Consider the following 22,316-nt stretch of genomic DNA (forward strand, 5'->3'; position numbering starts at 1 on the left):
GGAATATATTATCGTAATGGAATATTTCTCTGTCAAAAAAGATGATGTTAGTACGTCACAAAAATCATCGAAGATCGGTTTATTTTTGATCGCAGTCACAGGTTCGTTATTTTATATTATTAATTTTGTGCCAGTTTCATGTACAAAATTATTTTTATGTTTATTTGTACATCATTAGGTGGAATTGCAACAGCGATTAGCGTCGTGTGCTTTCCATTTATAAGCCCTGCGTTTCGTAAGATATGTTTGCCATATGTACCAGCCACGCATCAACAAATAAAAAATGTCATTCAAGCATTAAATGGTCGCTCTGGTTCCTTAATTGATCTTGGTAGTGGAGATGGACGTATTGTGAGTATAATAATATTTTGAATTCATGAATTGTGAAAGTAAAACATTTAATATCAATATAAATATAAAATAATAAAGAACATAATTCAAAAATAGGTTCTTGCAGCAGCAAAGCATGGTTTTAAGGCTCATGGTATTGAATTAAATACCTGGCTGGTATGCTATTCAAAATTTAAAGCATTGATTAATGGTTTATCAAATGATACTGCATTTTTCAAGCAGGATTTATGGAAATATAATTTGAAAAAATATGATAATATTGTTATATTTGGTGTAGATCAAATGGTATGGTTTTTTAATTGTGACTCTCTAGATGTTATAAATATGTATGTTAAACAGTCTCTTATTTTTTGCAGATGGAAGATATTGAAAAGAAATTTAATAGCGAATTGTGCAAAGATTCCTTTGTAATTGCATGTAGATATCCTCTTCCTAATACACATCCTATTACAACAATTGGACAAGGAATTGACACTGTTTGGGTTTACAAGATATGTAAGAATTGAACCGAGGAATCAAAGGTATATTTTTGAGTATTCTTGGATAAATTACAAGAAAAAATTTAAAAATAATTGTTGCTTATTTAATGTTATTTATTTAAAGAAAATATGTAGCGCAATCTTAAAAAAAAATTCACATCTGTATCAAATTGACATATGTATTCTTTCTTTCTTTCTTGAATATTGAATAAATTATATTATCTACTATGATAAAATGGTCGATTTATACATGTAATCTTAAGAATATTTTCTTATTATCTAAAATGAATATCAATTTTAATGAGATTGCAAGTAAAAAATTCAATGTAAATTTTGCATTGTTTTCCTGCATTGCTTTTTTGTTGTTTCTTAACCCCTTCACTGTCAGGGACCCCTATAGGGGTCAAAAAAATTCGTGCCACTTTTGCTTCATGGCCCCTATAGGGGCATCTTGAAAAAAACATGTTATTACTGTTACGATTTGATTGTCCTTGGGTATTTTAAGGTTTCTGAGGTCGCTGAATTCGAATCTGAAATCAGAATTTCGAACTTCAAAATGGCGGATCAAAAAATTCAAAATAATTTTGATATAAAAAAAGGGTTTGAATAAAAATAGGTTTCTTATCGTTTTTGGGGTCGCCGAATTCGAATCTAATATCAGATTTTCCAAATTAAAAATTGCAAATTTAATATGGCGGACCAGAACAAATAGTTGCCATACATAAAAGATGTACACTTTTTTCTTCAATTACTTATAAATCCCGTTATCTGCTGAATCCAGAGTCACGAATTATCAAATCAAGCTGTTTGCACAGAAGTGGAAACGTATACCAATTTTCAAGAAATAAAAAAAATAAAAAAACGGAGTCAATAACCGCCACGTCCTCGATTCGTGACTCTGGGTTCGGCAGAGAGTGGGATTTAAAAATAATTGAAGAAAGAAATATACAACCTTTATGTATGTCAACTATTTGTTCGAACTCTGGTCCGCCATATTGGATTTGCCATTTTCAATTTAGAAAATCTATTAGGTTTGGATATTGCAACCACAAAAATGATACACATTTTTATTGAAATCCAATTATTTTGAATCCATTATTTATATTTGAATCCATTATTTTGAATTTTGATCCGCCATATTGGATTCACCATTTTGAATTTTGTAATTCTGGCTTCAGTTTCGGATTCGGCGACCTCAATAATATTTATACTGATGTATTCATGCAATTTTAAAAACTTTTTTCTTCAACACACTTTTGGCACGGAAAGTTTCTTTTCGCTGGACTGTGAAGGGGTTAATGTAATTTTATACCTACAGGATTTTACTTCTCTTAAGATACATAACAATGTATACTTAATTATTACTTATGTGTAATTAATTTTAAGTGTTATATATAAACACTATCATACTGATTATGAGATTTTAATTATGTGATCAATGATCTCAAATGAAAAATTGAGCAATGATATTGATAATTCCGATAATAGGAATACTTAAGTGGATTAACAGAGAAGGCACAGTTAATTTCCCTTCTTTCTTTAAAATCGATAAATGCAGTAAACTTGGTAAAGTAAAAATGTAGATGAATCCACTTAAAGCGCCCGTGTATCTAACAATAGTTCCGACATGAGGCATAAAGGTCGCGAACAAAATACATATAGAAACTAGTATAAGATTAATGACCAGTACTAAACTCCTATTAGATACTGTTTTGCATATTGATGAGAGCAACTGTACACGTAGCATAAATGCGAGCAAAGGATAGACGGTTATTAGTTGGAAAAGTAGTACTATACGAGCACCTATTGTAAAGCCATCCCACTTTTGAAAATTATTCAATAGATTCTGTGGAACAAAGATGAGTTTTAGTTTAGAAAGCATGTCAAAACACAACTTTTATAGTATATTAAATTCATTGTTTAATCATTATTTTTATAATATTACATATACTTACATCTTCTATGCATGACTTTGGCAGAGGAAAGCATATAAAAAACGTTACTCCAACAATGATGTAAGTTAATGTGACAAGAATATATGCTATAGTTAAATCTCTTCCCTAAAAACAAAACAAAACAATCTTTATCTGATATACATAAGTGTTTAAGAGAATTAAAAATAACTTACATTTTTCTTTTGATTACGATTATTCTTCATTATACTAATTATTATATTGTGAATAAAGAACGACATTGCCAATATTCCGGTGAGGGCTGGAAATGTGGGTCGTATTTCCCAACTTGTTGCCCATTCTATTTGATCCATGTTAATGCCCCATGATGTGGATTTTATCAAAATGAAGATAACCAAATATATAATTGATATCGTTCCTGCCAAAGATTTAAAATTTTATAATAATATTAATGGAGGTACTCAAATATATTAAGTATAAAAGTGGGCGACTAATATCACACATATACTTACCGAGGGAATTAAATTTTGTAAAAAATGTCGTGCTGTTAAAATTCAATAATGGAAATATTAATAAAGCTAAAAACACAGGAACTGTGTTGTGTAAATCCCACGCTGGTCCTAATGCGTCAAATGTCTTCTCGCGTATAACAACAGTATTGTTATCCTGAGTTTGTTTTTTTGGACATAAGACTAGTAATTAAAGCAATACATATAAGATCAATTAATATCGTATAAAAACATTTATTATTCTCCAATAATAAATTAAACTTTATATTTTATACATTTACCTTCTGTATTGGAAATGTTTTCAGGTATGGAACGCGTCGGCCAGCCAACTGCATTATCTGCGGAATGAATATCATTATAAGAGGATTCATAAGGATTTGCATTCTCATGCACATATGATTACAACGAGAATCCTTACCGTAAATAAAATTCACGATATTATACAAGAAATTAGCCATCAGTACCCAATAAGCTACGGTTGCGCCTATTAGTACAGCAATACTAAAGATTTTGGCAATGTACTCCGCCCATTTGCCAAGGTATATTCGACTCAAGTCTAGGACTTCTATATTTTCTCCTCCACCTTCGGAAATGCAAACGATCGATTCGTGACATTGCATCGGTAAGTTACAACTTGTTTCATGGAGAAAGACTCTCTTACCGTGATACGCGTATGCAACTACGAGACGATAAGCTGTGTATAGACATAAACCGCTCATCATCAGATTGAGGATAATCCCAGGAAAGAGTCCAGCCATCGCGATTCCCCATGGCATAGTCAATAACGATGAGCCCAATATCGTATTCCATATTGAGAATCTGAAAGATAAAGGATATGAAAATTAATATCTAAATTATATAATAAATTATATATTTTGTCACAATGCTAAATATCATTACGTACGTGTCGTTGCATATAATTAGTTTTCTAGTAAATTTAATTATCTAATAGAGATAATTTTAATGATATATAAAAAGAAAATATTTCATACAAATCGCAAATATCAGAGAAGAAGGCATTCACGAATTCGTAGTGGAATCCATAGCCTCCTCTGATGAGAAGCGTTAATTATTGAGAGATCTCGTTTATTACTTTTATCAGTTATTTCTTCCTTGATATATGTATAATATGCATATTACGTTACTTTCGCATACGCAACCATTTATCCCGATAATTGATTATACTTACTCGAATGATCGAGCTCGTAGAGATATATTCCTATCTATTTCTTGTGTTGCGCGTCATCATCAACGCGCAATATGATTAATTTTTTTGGGGGGTATTATCTATCCTATAATACACGAATCTTATGATTTGGATCATCTCGCGAATATATGGACCAAGGACATCGGGTGTCTTTCGTTGAACTTAATTCATCATTGTGACCACAGAGCAATTTCGCGAATGCGACTTTTTTACGACCGAGATAATTGCTTATTTTCAGAAATAATATTGGCCAAGACGAACTTTGGCAGCGGGACAACGCCCGATTTCACAAACGAGCTATCTTTTCTTCGTTTTAATTTCATATTTATTCCATGAGTGAGTCAATTTCCTCGCTCGTAAAAATGAACGCTTATCTTTTCGTGCGTATTATAAAAACCACAGACTTCTGTATGTCATATATATATTTTTTTACATTGTATAATATAATAAAAAATATATAAAGTAATAAATATACATATAATTAAATAATATAATATATAGTATTAATATTACAAAAGTCTGTGGTATATAAAAATAAATATATCACGAATAATAATCGATACAAGTAATTTCGACTGTGCGGATTGAATTTTACTTTGCCTCCAAATGTGCACGCAATTTTTAACGCGATTTTAATCTTCTATTTTTAGAAATAGATATGCTATAGGATGATATTTGTATTTAAATTGAGGAGAGAAATTCGGGAAAAGAATTTTCCGGCAACAGAACTTTAATCTCTGCCGTTTTTCGACAAACGTAAGGATCGTTTCCGAAGCGTGATCCGAGCTCTCTCTCTCTCTCTCTGTCTCTCTCTCTCTCTCTCTCTCTCTTTCGCTCGAAATTGTGCCGCTCTCGTGCCCGGCGAAACGGGAGCTCGGCGCGGTGGGTTGTCGGCTAAGGGCATTCACCTTCGACGGGGCGGTCGTCTGTTGCCCGGGCAACAGACAGAGCGGTAACCCCTTTGGGCGTCCTGTCGCGCCGCGCTCTAGACGTTCCGGAACGTCGCGCGGCGCGAGGCGCGCGTCGCGCTAAGCGACAGGCAGGTACCTTCGTTCCCGCGTCTCGAAAACGAGCGCCGCTCGTCTTCTTCCCGTAGCGTAACGTGGAGCGTACCGTCGATCGGAACCGAGAAATCCCCGAAATCTCCCGCGCGAAATGCGGACAACGCACGTTGGATGACCGAGAGCGACGTCGCGCGTTTCGCTCCGGACGCTCGTTTTCCAGACGCGGGAACGAGAGGGAGGACTGAGCGAGTGAGAGATCGCGAATTCGAGGCCTTTTATCGCGCGTGAGATTCGGTGATAGAGGAGGATTCTCTCGGACGATCTCGAAAGTTGGACGTTTCGCAGGCGAGGACAACGTTGACGTATAAATGGTGAGTTCTCTGAATGAGAAAATTCGAGTAGCCCCCATCTGTCATCGAAAACCGTTATCGTTCATTGGCGTCTGGCGTGTGCACGTATTTAGGTTATATCAGTCACATGTAGTGGTTATATACCTGTGTGTATATATATATATATATATATATATATATATATATATATATATATATCCCAGCAAACACCAAGTAACATTTATATAATTGTTAGTTATAATTGCCCACTCAACAATATAACTGTTACATGTTATGTAACATTTACATAACATGTAACAGTTATATTGTTGAGTGGGAAATTATAACTAACAGTTATATAACTGTTATTTGGTGTTTGCTGGGATATATATATGCGTGTGTCAGAGATGTCGATTATCGTGCGTGAGACTCATTCGTTCATACTTATCCCTCAAATTGATTAGACACGAGACATTCGATTTTACGCGAGAGCGCGAAGATTTATTTATAATTAACTACCGATACTGACACTGGCACTCTTTCACGCAAAATTAAAAAAAAAACCGATTACGATTAGCTTTTCCTCATCTAACTATAAAAATTATAACGAACGTATTTCCTTTTTTTGCTACAAGAGATATATATATAGCATAATGGATCGTTTCAGGAAAAAAATTTCTTATTTTCTTATTATCTTATGTTGCTTTCCAGCACAGATATAATTAGCTATCAATTGTACGAGTTAATTGTCATGTGTTTTATGCAACTATTCGTTACGTTATCTTAACGGCGCTCTTTCCTTTTAAAACACAAGATTACTTGAACGCGATAATGTTTGAAATACAGTGCTCATACATAATTTCCCTCTTATGTATGGTAACGATGAAGAAGAAATCAATTTCCAAGATGCGCTGATGCAAGTTACGGGCCCATTGCCATCAGCCATCTATGGGAGATAAACGAGTGCGTCATGACACGTAAAAAAAAAGAAAGTACGATACACGCTGTATCACAGAATATAAGCAGAAATATGATAAATAATATAAGATAAACATTATTATTCATCATTGATGATACCTCTCGTATCGATCTTTATTTCTCTTCGCGTGTATACAGTATATATTGGAAAATCAGCTGATTTTTATCGATGAGGAAGTGACATTTAAATCGAGCGCAAGAAAGTCGAAGATATTCCACGTGTGAAATTTATATAAAAATTTATATCAATTCAAGAATTTTAATAAATAATATATAATAATATAATAAAAATATAATAGTAATAAATGTTAAGATATTTATTATTGGAGTTATTATTACGACATCGAGTATTAATGCAGAAATATATTAAAATGTGTTTTTTTATCAATAATAAAAAATAATAGGACAATTGAAAGATATATCTTATTAAGTAATTAAAGTCAAAGTTTGACATTTCGAAATATTATTCTACGTAGGTGATAAACTATGTAATCTCATCTAATCTATTGAATTATTTGAGGCTCCGGAATTTGTTAACGAAATTGTTCGGTGATTTTAATTGATTTTAAGAAATGATGGATTATATCACAGACAATCGTTATAAATAGTAGCACGTGTCTAGAAATGTCCCCGATACCCGACACCCCTCGTATATGTATCATATATATATACACATCGAGATTTCATATCTCAAAATACTCACATGGTGACTAAGGAACTTTGCTTCGGCTTGAGATCCTTGCACGAGATGTCCATCATGTCAGATTGAAATTGCGATCCAGATGGAAAATCTATCCCATACGCTTTTTTATCGATATTTTCATTCGTTAATACCTGCAGAGAAGAACGTAACGCACTCATGTAAAGAGGATACTGTATTTATTTCTGGATCCCGCGCCCTCTCTCCTCGATTCCCAAAATATTGTCATTCTATTTTTTTTTTTTTTGCAAATATATCGTTACTTTATTCTTATATATTGTTATTCTCTTTTTACCAGATCGATGTTATGCGCCTCGTGGTTCTTCTCATGGACGAAATTCACGATGCAAGGCGAGTGCGCCGCTGCCGAAAGATACAATTCGTTGTTCCGCGTTAGAGGCGGCGTTTTCGGTACAGCTGTTAGGGTTGTACTATAACTAGCGGCATCGATGCTCCCATATCTAGGCAAGATAACCAAGATACGTCAACACAAGTCACGCGTATGTATTTCCTATAAATGATATAAGTACAATATTTATATGTCTCTCCAAAAGGGAGAAAAAAAAGAGAGGAAGAGAGGAAGGTATCGTACTTCAAAGAACAACCGGCAAGGCTCAGATTTGAATCGCTTGTTTCCAAATCATCCGATATCGCCGATAGCTCCAGACTCGTGCGAGATTCTGAGGACAGGATCGGTGTACTTTCGGACCCGCTGTCTCGTGGCGAGGTATCGCTGCCACTTCGGTAAACACGAGACTTGTACATAATACGTTTTTGACGATCAAAGTCTCTGTAACAAGAGAAAGTTTAAAACCTTGATGGTTACGTGAAATTTTTTTTCCTTTATTGGAGCAATATTTATAAAATAAAAATACTTACTCTGTATACGAACAACACGCGTCTTTTTATGTCGTTTTATGTTAATGATGCATTGCGAGATTCGTTGTCATTTTTTTAAAAAATAAAAATATCAAATATTATCGGTTATAAGGTGCGAACGCAGAGATAGCGAATTCAATATAACTGTTGCTTCTTTCACAAGACGTGTACGGTTTTATCGAACCGATAAATGTATCTTTTTTTTTATTCAAATTATAGCCGATGATTAAAGAAGATCAAGCGACTACGCGAAAAGTTATCGTAAACTCAGCGGAACGATATCCGATATCAATGAATCTTCCGCGATTGTGCGAGTTAATTGAAAAAAATTTCCAATTCATCTATCTATATCTCTCTTTCTCTTTTCCTAATATATGATCAATCCGATTAATTTCTTCTCGTAGTCTTTCGGAGTAGAATAAATAATCGACGATACGATCGGGCTTAAAACTCTCACCGATAACTGTCCTTCCTGCGCGAACGCGGTCGATTGGAAAACTGGGTTTTGGAGCAAGTTGATCTCTGTTTTATAAACTCGCGAACTTTATATCAGCCTTGACTTGACACTCTCCTTCTACCCGTTTTTCAACGACCACCAGCGCAAGCGCGTGTCGCTAAATAATGACCGACGTCGTCACAAAATGATCACAATGTTTGCCATGATTTTTGTTTTTCCTTTTCGATGTCGATGCTCTCTTAAAATCGAATGACAGGTTCGCGGTAAAAACAGTCGTTATGAATGTGATTTTTTCGCAAGATTGTACGAGTCTCTCTCTTATCGTTTCGCAGCAAACTCGAATCTGCTCGTCTAATCGTGGCTTTAACCCCTTGAATAAAAAAATCGCATTGACGTACGCTAGTGCTCTATTTTGAGGTTCTAGTTTTTAATCTGTATTGTAGGTAGAATTCTACAAAGATAACTGATCTATCTCGTTGAATTAATCCGGATTATTGACGCAAATCGGATCGAGTGTTTACTTCGTTACTTATGTGACTTATTATGCTATATAATTTGCAAATGATTATGTTAAGCACGTGTTATAAAATATACTTCTCGTAATACTCGCGGTACTAGTTATAAATTTTATTTGTAAGAATCTCTTCAATCAAACACAGACAACTGAGTGGACTTTTGGGCCTCTTCACGTGTGTCGTACATTCAAGTCGATAATCTTACACCAATGAGTCATTATAAGTGTTTCATTAATACGTCTCCGGAAATCTCTCCAATGACAAAGATAAAATACTAGAAGAGAATACTTACATACTAGAAAAAGTGTACTGTAAATACTTTACAGGATATCTGATGAATATAATCTAATAGATTTTATATCGATTCGCTTATTTTTAATCATTTTTGATAATCATGTTTTAAAATTTCTAATATTCTGGCATTTTTCGGAGAAAAGCTTATGAAAAAAATATCTAATTATGTTAATAACAGTTAACAAATACATTGAACAGCATCCGCAAAATGCATTCTTTTTTCTCGAGCGCTGTTTTTTTGAAGCAGTTAATAACTGCGATGTTTTCTTTTTATTATTTCCACTTAAAATATGAACTCGCGACCCTATTCATTTATCTCTAAACGATGTGTTATGTATATGCGATGCCTGAGAAATCCTGTACATTTGTTATCTTAATTTAAAGCAATATACGATTCGTGACGTCAAACTTGTGTTAAACATGCGATTTCTATCATGTTCGATGCTCAGTTTAATTCTAAATTATTAACTATATTAATATGTAATTTTCCTTATTTTACTTCTATAATTTATCTCAAAAATGACAAAAACGCGAATTCTAAGGGGGATTATATATTTACGATATTATTTACAAGTCGGAAAAAATGGCATATGCCTATTTCTATCTCTAGCTTTTTTCCATATTATTAATTTTTATACATAATTTATTTATAAATCTGTTATCTCACAAGCCTGATGTCGTTTCTTCACGATTATTCTTATTAATTCGTTTGATGGCTGAAAAGTGTTAAAAATATATTATTTTGTGAAAATTGCTACTACGATCGAAAATGATTAAACTGAAATTGTAGAAATCAACGAAAATAAATTAAAGTGTATGGTTTTCATGTATTCTTTTCACGATATAAATATATTCTCTTAATTTTTATATAAAAACAGTTCTCCCAATCATTAAAGATAATCTGATCACAGAATGCATTATTATTTATCTAGCATTTTGAATGCAAATACAACAGTTATAGAATTATAGGAATCTTTATATTTATATAAAAATATAAGGCAATCTTCAATTTTTAGTTAATAAAATTAAAAGTTTATTAACGTAAAAAATTGAAATTGATTACTGAGCGATTTTTCTGATGACGCTCACTTTCCTTAAATAAAATAGTAAATTTACTTATCTTTCAAATATTTTTCCATTTTGTTCGAAAGTTTATGCGCTACCAGATATGCAATTTATATTTTAATATTGGATATTAGATATGAAGCTTTAAATTCGCTCGCTCTCGTTTACGAATTAAATATTGTATTAATCAGAAGTCACGCAGTATATCGCCAAAAAAATTTTGTATTTCCGAATAAAACTGACAAGTCTTAGATCTGTTTATTTTATCCGATATGTACATTTTTTTCATATTTTCTTTTCTTTCTTTTTTTTCTAGTACACATAAATATATCGTACACGTAAATAATATCGTAAATATACAGGGTGTATCTGAAATGATACACTAAACTTTAGGAGCGTATTCTAGAGATCAAAATAAAACTTTTTTTTTCCTATGAACATGGGTCCGCAAATCAACCCTCCTCCGAGCTAGAGGCCCCTAAAGTTTGGGGAAAAAATTAAAAATTGGCTGTATTTCAGAAAAAAAAAAGGTTTTGACGTTACCTATCACCCTCTCTTGAGAGATAAATAAATTTGCGTTGCGGCTGTTTGGTCAATTTCACACATTTTCGAATTTTAGCTCGGAGGGAGGTTCATTTGCGGACCCTTGTTCATAAGAATTCATAAGAAAAGAAAGTCTTATTTTGAACTCTAGAATACGCTCCTAAAGTTTAGTGCATCATTTCAGATACACCCTGTATAATCCCTCGGGATTCGCGCTTTTGTCATAACGCTTTTTGAGATAAATAATATGATTGAGCGTACACTTTTTTTAACTTCAAAGAATCGGGGATCAATCACAAAAATATTCGAAAAGGTTTCCGATCAAATTAGTCATTTCTTTCACCGTCATTTTGCCGTGTACACATACGGCATACATTCGAAGCGTGTGCGTACTCCACGCGGCAGGTCCCCTGACCTATCTGTGCATGCACGTGCGCGACAGCTGGCGCGCGCGATCTTGCAAGATGGCGGCGACCGGGCGCCCGTGCCCTTGCGTGTCATTGACAGGCAAAGTTCGACCTGCCGGCAGTTGTTGGGCGGCTATCGCGAGAGCGCGATCTCTCCCTTCGGTCCGCGCATTCGCCGATTGCGACACGTACTTCTAGTTTCAGCTAGTTGCATCGTTTCTTCTCTTGTTTTGCATCTCTTCTCATTTGCAGCGCGCTTGCAGAACATGCCCGCGACGACGACGACGCCGGTGACGAGCTTGACGGTGAACACCCGGGTGTACGAAGGCCAGAAACCGGGCACTTCGGGTCTGCGTAAGGCTGTCAAAGTCTTTCAGCAGGAACACTACACAGAGAACTTTATCCAGGCGATATTGCAAGCTGTAGGTGATCAGCTGACCGGCTGCACTCTCGTCGTCGGCGGTGACGGACGGTTTTACTGCAAGGAAGCAGTGGTCAAGATCATCCGGATCGCCGCGGCAAACGGGGTAAGATTGATCAACCGGTTCGAAAATTTTGCGGAATCTCCATAAGAAATCCATGGATGCTATGCATCAGGACTGGATTATGTATAAGGCACTTTTGACAGTTTTTGGCAGTCTTTCATTGAGAGATAAAGAAATATTTATGCAAGCAACTGTCACTGAACAATTATAGTAAGCTTGATATTTGATATCAGCAAGCATACATGTCTATACATGGCATGCAGTGTCTTAACGCTATTAGGATATATTTTGCTGATTCTTACGTATAATATGTATTATACTATTTAATTATTTATTTAATTATTTTTGACATTGTGCCAATTTTATTAAAAAAAATAATACTGAGTAAAAGAAAATTCTATGTCATCTAAAAATACTTGTAGAAAGAAATTAAGTATGGAAACCAAGTAAATTGTATCGCAAAATTATTATTTTTAGGTAGGAAAATTGATTGTTGGTCAAAGTGGCATTCTCTCAACGCCAGCAGTGTCAACTATAATACGAAAGTATAAGACACAAGGCGGGATTGTCCTAACTGCGTCACACAATCCTGGTGGTCCTGATGCCGACTTTGGTATTAAATTTAATTGCGATAATGGTGGCCCTGCTCCAGACAACGTAACGAATAATATCTACGAGATCACTAAAACACTCCAATGTTATAAAATTATTCCTGACATTAGCATAGATATTGATAAAATACAGAACATTTCTATCAAGGTGGATGGTAGACCGTTTACTATCGATATAATTGATTCTGTGAACGATTATGTGGAACTTATGAAAGAGATTTTTGACTTTGCAAGTATTAAGAAATTATTGCAAGGCAGTACGGATAAGCCAGCATTTAAAATTCTCATCAATTCGATGAATGGAGGTTAGGTTATTACATAATTTACATGTGTTATCTCTCTCTGCTTTTATAAAGAATTCTTTCAGATCTTGTAAGTAGAGATATTATAATAAATTTTTATTAATTTTCAGTTACGGGACCGTATGTAAAAAGAATATTTAGTAGCGAATTAGACGTTGATGATACAAGTTTAGTAAATATAAAGCCGTTAGAAGATTTCGGTGGTTTACATCCCGATCCAAATTTAACTTATGCCAAAGATTTAGTGAATGCTATAAAAGAAGGACCATATGACTTTGGTGCCGCTTTTGATGGGGACGGAGATAGAAATATGGTGATTAAAATCAATCAGAAAAATAATTTAAAAACTCTAAAATCTTCGTAGTTAAAAGATTGCTCTAATTTTGCTTGTACTTACAGATCTTGGGGAAGAAAGCTTTTTTTGTTACTCCTTCTGATTCTTTAGCAGTATTAGCTGCTAATCTAAAATTAATTCCATATTTCCAAAAGACTGGCATCAAAGGATATGCTAGATCCATGCCTACGGCTGCAGCTGTCGATAGAGTCGCCGCTAAGAACGAAATGAAATTTTTCGAAGTTCCTACTGGATGGAAATATTTCGGTATGCGGGATTTTATATTAAAAAAATTTTATTTTAAATAACATTTTACGATGTTTCTAAACTTTAGGAAATTTGATGGATGCTGGAGATCTGTCATTGTGCGGAGAAGAAAGCTTTGGTACCGGTTCTGATCATATTCGCGAGAAAGATGGAATATGGGCATGCTTGGCATGGCTCAATGTCATCGCAGGACTTGGGAAATCTGTAGAGAATATTTTATTAGATCATTGGAAAGTTTATGGAAGAAATTTCTTCACTAGGTATATAATGATGGTCTTTTTACTATCTTAACAAATATATTTAAATATTTCTTATTTCGGCGATCTTTTATTGCTTTTTTAATTTTATTATTGGTTTTAGATATGATTATGAAAATTGCGAGTCTGCTTGCGCGGATAAGATGATGCAGAGCATTGAAGCTCTGATTGAGAAACCAGAATTTATTGGCAAAAAGCTGCAGTACGAAGGTAAAGAATATGTTGTTAAGCAAGCGGACAATTATTCCTACACGGATCCTGTTGACGGTAGCAAAGCTACGAAACAGGTACTTTGATTATATTTATAATTACAAATTCAAGCTATAATTACATCATTTTGTATTTGTATTTTGCATTAGGGTTTACGAATATTGTTCGTGGATGGTTCCCGCGTTATATTCCGCTTATCCGGAACGGGAAGTTCAGGCGCTACTATCCGTATGTATATCGATAGTTATGAAAATGATCCAGCTACTTTCGAGAAAGACGCACAATTGGTGTTAAAACCTTTAATTAATATCGCATTAGAATTAAGCGAACTTCGTCAATATACTCACCGTGACGCACCGACTGTGATTACATAAAATATTTTGTTTTCATTTCTTCATCACGCGAAATTGTTTCTCATATAAAAGCTATTTGTTCAAAAGAGTGAGGGAGTAAGATTTCACATCGATAAAAATTCATTTGGATTGTAGAAGTTCGCCCGATTTCATTGTCAGAATCGCGAAGCAATAGCATAAAATAATCGTTGCTGGCGCCAATGAACGAATTTTCCATTTTTATAAATTGTTACCGGCGTTTTACGAGATTCCATCCATATAATATATATATGCATATATATCGTGCGTATTGGACGGAAACTATTCAATATGCATATCTATGAGTAGCAACTGAAAAAAATGTTTCAAGATCTATATAATATTAGATATTTGCTATAAATGTTGTTGTGCTTGAATCTTTACATTTCAAGTCAATCGTGAGAGGATACAACTTAAACTTATTTAGATCTTACTTAAATATTTATGTGTGCAAGAGGAACATTGATATTGTCCCTTGAGCATCAAGAGGTAATTCTGTAATCTCGAATTCTTTGATAGGAATTTGATTAATATAACTTATACGTATTGCTCATATATTTACATGAGTTAATAAACATTAATTGTCTTTTTATTGTAATTATAAATTAGAGGTATGTCTAGTATATGTAGATATTCTACATGTCCTAGAAAATTTCTTTGGAAATATTTCGTGACATAATATGTTGCAAAGTGAAATTGTTGATATGCAATAACTTATCTTGTTATGCCACAACATATATTGATAAAAAAAATGCAATTGCTGTGTCCAATTTACACAAAGAATGCATAGACATTCTCTGAAAAAAATTAAACGTGAAAAACATTCTGTATTCATTAAAAATCATGCTAATTGTACGTAATCCGGCCGTAATATGAAAACATTTTTTTATTAATAGGTGATATTAAAGCCACGAGCAACTTTCAATATGCTTATATTTCACAACCATAATTATATATTAATAATGAATATCATCACGTGCATTCCGGTATGTAAAAATATAATTTGTAAAAATCACGATTGAATGAACAAAATGAATACATTGTCAATCTTCCAAAGTTTATGTCTATCCACGATTCACATTCAATATTCTTGTTATAATTTTCATTCATTTTCACTCATGATTTTACAGTGAAAATACTATCTAATGTTTAATTTATGATGCTCTAGAGAAGTTGTTAATTTAATATGCAATACCATTAAATTTGTAACACAATCAGATTAATGTATAATGTGTGGACATATTTTTTCTTTACTTGTTTCTAGTTTTATTAACTGCATAGTGTAAAGAATGTAGAGACAAGTTTTAGCATCAGAGATAGCATAATATTGGAGGATTAACAAAAGCGTAAATTCAATATTGTCTTGAAGGACCAGTCTTTCCAACATTCATTAATACTGATCTTATTACTCTGACTATATTATAGCTAGTGTTATGATCTAGGCAGAGGCCTATGAGAGAGAGAGAAAGAGAGAGAGAGAGAGAGAGAGATTTATTTTTCAAATAAATATGCATCTCCAAAGGTGGAATGATTGGTCCTGCGAGTTGAGAATATAGTGTAATAAATAATAATAAGCAGCTTTAATTTTATTATATGCTTTTTATGAGATAAATATTTTATTGAGTTAAATTAAGTGATTTTCTTATAAACAAAAAAATATGTCACTGGAATCCATAGTGGATAATAATACAATTTTGATGATATGGTACAGAATCTTTTCAGTGTCAGATATTATGTGAGCATTTGTGCCTAAAACTGTAGATTTATTTATATGGATAAATTTTTAAATTGCAAGGGCAGGTATAGGAGAATTTTTTTATACTCTTCTTGTACAGTAGCATATGTAAAACAGCCTATGTAAAAATTATACTATTTATTGCAACACAAAGCATAATATGGAGAGCATATTAAAACTAAAGCATCAAAGGTTTTGTAGATAGTAATGTACAACTGTAAGAATCTTTCTTTTTCATTAAGGCAGTCATCCATTTATCTTTTTTAAAATCCTCACATTAATATCTTTACATAACAAGTCGGGCATTTTATTGTGATTTACAATTTATCTATACTGCTGTATACTATGCGTACATTTTTTTTCAAATTTTCTTCTGTTCTCTCTTTACCATAATCGCGCATCGTGCAATCTTTCTAAAAATACATACTTTATTACTTTAGCTTCTTCTGAACTTATATACAGCTTGATTCTGACATTCGAATGTCGAAAGAAGCATGGATATTTAAATCGGTGAATTCTCCAAAACCTGAGAAATAGCCAGAAGAATGTTTGTCACAATTTCTCAGAATTTGGGTGAGTCCAGATATAGCGATGTAGGTTGCAAATTATTTAGCGCGATACTCAGCGTCTTGTATAGTCTCCAAGTGTATAAGTAGAGTATCTCTTTATATAAAATGAAACAATTATCATGAAAATTGTTTGTATGTTATTAAGTTTACATATTCATTTTTCAGAATCGTGTACGCGGACAACATAATTCACTGAGTATCTCGTTAAGATTAATCGATAGAATAGAATACGTTTACGAACTTGTGTATAAAGAACAGTAAGAAAAGTATAAATTTCTTCTGAGAAGCGAGCGAAATCGCAGATATAGTCAGAGAAAAAGTTTGTGCGAAATTCTAAATATAATAACAATATATCCACGTAAGAAGAAATGAACAATAGATAGTAATATGAAACACTTTGATAAGTACGAGAGATACACAGTTATTATTGTATCCCTCGTGAGAGTTTAGTGAATGTCTCGGTTTATCTTATATAATTATTAACAGTCGCGCAAATGTATTATATTTCTAGTTTCTTTCCACATTTCTCTTCACTTCATCTTTGTTTCTTTCTTTTGTATGATATTTCACTACGGGCTATCTGAAATATCACGTAAACGTCACGTTTATTGCGGATCACTTCTAACGGAAACGCGTGATCATAATTCATATTTCATTTTGGACAAATTGGTAAACATTTCACGAGGTGTGTGTGCGGCGAATATATGCTGCGAAAAATATACATATATACATACGTGCATATATATATATATATATATATATATATATATATATATTTATATATTTATATAATCAGAGAAACAAAGAGAGAAAAAGAAACAATAATTGTAAATGATTTTTTCGTTCTTTCTAATAAATGCAGCGTGTTACGGAGAGATTTCGCAAGGCATTTATGTAAATAGTTGACGATGGTGGAGGAGGAGAAGGAGAAGGAGATACTTAGGGACCTGAGCCGACACACGCCCCCGTTTGATCTGCTAATTACGTCCTAGAGAAGTGGATACTCTGTGTACTCTGTAGAACGTAATAAAGATTATTTAACGCGGCGGCGATGTCACAGAGACCAGCACAGAGACTGCCGATACTATAAAGATATTAACATGTAACATTTGTATCATAATATCATAATAAATACTAATTATATCATTATAAGTATATGAATGAGTGGCTGCTCGGAATGCACGTGGTATAATTCATTATGCTGTATCATCATTTTTTCTTTGTCACTGCGTTTTTCAATTCTCTGCGACGATTGTTTTTAATATTTATATAAATCCTATCTCTTATTAATTCATCGAATCTTTATCAGCTAATTTTATATAAATTATATATAATATTTCTGTACTCTTTTTTTTTTGTATCATATCCAATGCGTGGCTTTATCTTCATTCTCTTTCTCATATTTGCTTAGATCTATTATATGTTACAAGCGAGGAAGTCAAGGATCTTACATTTGTACTAGATCCAAAGCAAAAGATTCTTCGCAATTATATAAATGCGTTCTTTGCGTACTCAAACGATTACGTACAAGTTGAAAAGTGGCGACTCTAATCCGATTTTAAACAATAAACTTTATCTCATTACAATAAATCCGCGTGGTTATTATTCTATATAGAAATCCCATCAGGGAATGAAATGTGTGTACAACATATGTTCAAAACTTAGGCTAATAAATAAAATCACTAATGTAATATAATCTCAAACATATGATTATACAATTATCTGCATCTGCATAAAAGTGGTGAAAAAACTCGTCTAATAATAAAGTTAGTGCTATTAAATCTTGTACTAAAAGTAATACCCCCAATGATTTGTCTATGTTTAAGTATAATTTGAATAAAAAAAAGAGAAATGTGTACAATAACTTAAGAAATTCTTTGTTGGAAGAATTTAATTATAAACATTAAAATATATCTACAATAAATAATACACAATATTCTGTATTGTTTATAAAAAATATAGTTTCACAAGTATATGTTTGACCAATATGTAGATTTATACCAAGTCAAAATCATCTCTCTGCAAGACAAATATACATAAATGTAATACACATAATTTAACAGGTAACATATATAATATGAGAAGCTAAAGATATGCTCACCGCATTGTTATATTCTAGTACATGTTTCTTAATAGCAGAAGTATCTACCCATGTAACAAAGTCTTCCAAATTTCTATCAAATACATATAATCATTTTATTTATATGTTACAAGAGGGAGAGAGAAAGATAAAAAAAATACAATAATGTTACCTTGTTACTAGAAATGCAGGATCCTTTATAACTTCGATTCCAACTCTGATATGACCCTGTTCTATCAACTTTGTTGCCATTGATATTGTTTGGCTCATTTTATTGCGTACCATAACAACTGGAAGTCTTCGTCTACAGAAGCAACTAGCAGTTACTTTCTGAGTTTGAGATAAGTCCCATTTGGTAGAGATCAAGCCCATCATGTATAATTTTTCCAGTAACAGAGCACTCTGCTCTATGCGGAAAGGATGGTCAGGTTCGATTTCTTTAATTTTTTTACCCAATTCCCGTATCTCGCGTGACAATTTGTTGTATCTACAATTATAGTTAAGCTATTTAATTACATTATATATTATACTAAAATATAAAGTAATCCTCTTATTCTTACACCGTATAATCAGATCTTTTCTGAATACAATATCTCTTCAAGATCTTAACCTCGTGAAGATTATTGTCGGCTGGCCAAGATAAAAAATCTACTTTCTTTAGCAATTTTTGCTCGTGATACTTTAATTTTCGCACCATCGTTAGCGATCAATATAACAATTTATCGATTAGACAATTAGTATAAAATTAATTCAATAAAATTAATTCTTTTACATCCAAATAATCTCCAATTCCTTTGATTCTTGAAGACGATACACTCTGTGGACATAAAAACATGGACTACGAAGCCAAAATATCCACGAATGTCCTCGGTGGATAAGACATTATGCACAATTTCTGGTTGTGTTCCGTGCTATGTGCATGAAATGTCGGTAATGTGTTGCAACGCAAGATGCTTATGTATATTAAATAAATTTCTAATATAAATAAATTTTGTAGTCTCTCTCTCTCTCTCTATCTATTATTAATATTATCTGACATTACATATATTATCTGATTATTATTAATATTAACTAAAGGGCCCTCACACACGAAATTGCATAGCTGCATATGCATAGCATAAGACCATATAGACCAATGAACATCGAGTATTAAGTCGCCATATTGACTTACATAAATAATACTCGATGCTATGCGTTATGCATATGCAGCTATGCAATTTCGTGTGTAATGGCCTTAACATATTATCAGAGAGAAGACTGAGAGGTGTCATGGCCTGCTTTTAGATGATCCCTGAAAGCGATACTCCCTCTATGGACATTGAAAACATGGACATGAACTACAAAGCCAATGTCCATGAATATTCTCAGAGGGTAATATATAATGTGCAATTTCTGGTTTTGTTCCGTGCTATGTGCACGAAATGCCGGTAACACCAGTGCTATATAACAAGATACTTATGTATGTAAATTGATAGTAAATAAATTATTCAATCGCGAAAGATACTGTAATATTCAAAGATAAAATAAATATTTTTCTATATTCATTGTCATATTTATATCATTTTATTTACAAAACACAAAATGTCTGCTGTGGGATAAAAACATTTTTAACCGTATTTCTATAAATCTTTTTAATTAGCAGTAAACTGATCTTTGATATTTATCAATCATTTTTTTTAATTATTTAAAAATTTAATTATTAATACATGTATAGAATTTGTCATCTTAATCACTGATTCTTCTGAAGTTTTTATAATTAAGACTCGAAAAATATAGATGTTGCAAAATATTTTAAGTCTCTTCCTTTATATAAAATATAAAGAATTCATATGTTCCATTTTAATATAGCTAACATTATTTTTATATATTTTTATTATAATTTTTATACCAACATAATATTTTTATGCTTAATATTTTTATGTTAAATACATATTACAAAATATATGACAAAATATAATACAAAATTTAATATAAAATATAATTCAAAATTTAATACAAAATAATTTATTACACGAAAATGTCCAAAATATACGTATAATATAAAATTTACTAAAAATTTTTACATAGTCCAGACGAGACTGATCAGCGAAAATAAATTACGCGATATTTATTATTAATAATAGATATGCAATAATAGAATTTAATAAGTTTTATATAACGTAAATAATCGTGATCAAAAGAGTCATTAATAAAATTATTGATCGTTTTTTCGATTGTAAAAGAAAGTATTTGCATTACTGGCGCATTTTGTATAGATTATCAAAGGAAATATTCAAAATGAAAAGATAGAATAAACTTCGAAATCAACAATTAAATTACTAAATAAATCGCGATTTAAAATTCGCGAGAAAACGCGACGAATAAATACATCGACAAAAATCGGAATATTCGATTGCGAGATACGCATAATTTTTATAATATGATAATCGAAACCATCAATAGACACGCGTACGATATAATTATTATCACACAAATGATGACAGACGAAGATATTTTGGCAAACATTTGTGATCCGTATTGTTTACGAACATAAAATTCACTGTCCGATTTATTTGCGATTAATACGTGACTTTATACGAATTTCACGATTGAGAATAAAATACATATCCTATTTCGCGCATGATTAGCTGAATAAGATGAAATGAGTTCTATAAGCTTTAAAATATAATTAAAAATCGCGTTGTGGCCACGTATAATAGAAAATAACAGAATGATTTTCAAAGTCCCTCTAATAATCGATGTAATTGTAGAGTTTAATAAGATTTAAATAATGTAAAGAATCAAGTTTAAAACAGTCATTAATAAAGTTATCGATCGTCTTTTAAATTATAGAAGAAAATAGGTGCTTTCCTAAGCACCTAATATTTGCACTACCAGCATTTTGCACGAACTATTAAAAATAACAATATTCAAAGACGTGGAAAGATAAATAAAGCTTCAATGTATAAGTCAACAATTAAATTATAAGATAAATCGCGATTTAAAATTCCCGAGAAAACGCGATGAATAAATAAGTCCATAATATGCGGAATATTTGATCGCGATACGTATAATTTTTATAATATAATAATCGAAGCTCTCAATAAACACGAGCGCGATATAATTATTATCACGTAAGTATAGAAAATCAAAAATATTTCAGTAATAAATCAACGACAATTATCCCTCGTCCATTATCTTCAATTCACGAAATTGATATGCACATCAAAAAACATGTTCTTCCATTATTAAGAAATATATTTCTTTATTGAAAATTAAATGGATATAACGACCTTTTTTATTGAAATGTGATTACATGCATTATTGGAGTTTGTGTTAAATGTGCGAACACATATAATTTGGGGTACCGTTCGCGCGCGCGAGACGAATCGAACCCGATATCAACAAGATTTAAAAAAGTTCAATTCGAACAATGTGCAAAATAAAATAAATCAAATAATTTTAAACAATTAATTCTGGATTAAT

At 32.4% G+C, this 22,316-nt stretch overlaps 4 protein-coding genes across 6 annotated transcripts; 2 read left to right on the forward strand and 2 right to left on the reverse strand.

The window, feature by feature from the left end:
- The first annotated feature begins 3 nt into the window (after nt 1-3).
- LOC145972242 (ATP synthase subunit C lysine N-methyltransferase) lies at nt 4-1,069 on the forward strand. Its single transcript, XM_083100687.1, has 4 exons — nt 4-101; nt 179-351; nt 448-636; nt 708-1,069. Exons 1-4 carry the CDS (start codon nt 17-19, stop codon nt 855-857), a joined length of 597 nt encoding a protein of 198 aa, XP_082956813.1. The 5' UTR covers nt 4-16; the 3' UTR covers nt 858-1,069.
- LOC145972202 (sodium-coupled neutral amino acid transporter 9 homolog) lies at nt 992-7,895 on the reverse strand. Its single transcript, XM_083100612.1, has 8 exons — nt 7,766-7,895; nt 7,474-7,604; nt 3,671-4,071; nt 3,534-3,590; nt 3,256-3,435; nt 2,959-3,161; nt 2,786-2,890; nt 992-1,360 (listed from the first exon to the last, which is right to left on the reverse strand). The coding sequence occupies exons 2-8, from the start codon at nt 7,527-7,529 to the stop codon at nt 1,331-1,333; spliced, it is 1,032 nt and encodes a 343-aa protein (XP_082956738.1). The 5' UTR covers nt 7,530-7,604; nt 7,766-7,895; the 3' UTR covers nt 992-1,330.
- Nucleotides 3,562-18,552, forward strand: Pgm1 (phosphoglucose mutase 1). 3 transcript variants are annotated; one of them, XM_083100558.1, is made up of 10 exons: nt 3,562-3,874; nt 7,769-7,970; nt 8,025-8,214; nt 11,883-12,157; nt 12,593-13,031; nt 13,139-13,341; nt 13,428-13,629; nt 13,697-13,889; nt 13,990-14,173; nt 14,246-18,552. In XM_083100558.1, the coding sequence occupies exons 2-10, from the start codon at nt 7,920-7,922 to the stop codon at nt 14,468-14,470; spliced, it is 1,962 nt and encodes a 653-aa protein (XP_082956684.1). In that variant the 5' UTR covers nt 3,562-3,874; nt 7,769-7,919; the 3' UTR covers nt 14,471-18,552. The 3 variants fall into 3 exon arrangements, with proteins under 3 accessions (XP_082956684.1, XP_082956673.1, XP_082956691.1); XM_083100547.1 differs by lacking the exon at nt 3,562-3,874 and adding an exon at nt 5,429-5,834; XM_083100565.1 differs by lacking the exons at nt 3,562-3,874; nt 8,025-8,214 and adding an exon at nt 5,430-5,834.
- Nucleotides 17,511-19,697, reverse strand: LOC145972246 (U3 small nucleolar ribonucleoprotein IMP3). Its single transcript, XM_083100696.1, has 4 exons — nt 19,412-19,697; nt 19,024-19,338; nt 18,873-18,945; nt 17,511-18,790 (listed from the first exon to the last, which is right to left on the reverse strand). Exons 1-4 carry the CDS (start codon nt 19,546-19,548, stop codon nt 18,767-18,769), a joined length of 549 nt encoding a protein of 182 aa, XP_082956822.1. The 5' UTR covers nt 19,549-19,697; the 3' UTR covers nt 17,511-18,766.
- Between the last annotated feature and the right edge of the window lie 2,619 nt (nt 19,698-22,316).

This window comes from Camponotus vicinus, unplaced genomic scaffold (genome assembly GCF_025532165.1).
Source record: "Camponotus vicinus isolate PSW18456_S1 unplaced genomic scaffold, iyCamVici1.0 SCAF_1, whole genome shotgun sequence".
Classification (NCBI taxonomy): Eukaryota; Metazoa; Arthropoda; class Insecta; order Hymenoptera; family Formicidae; genus Camponotus; species Camponotus vicinus.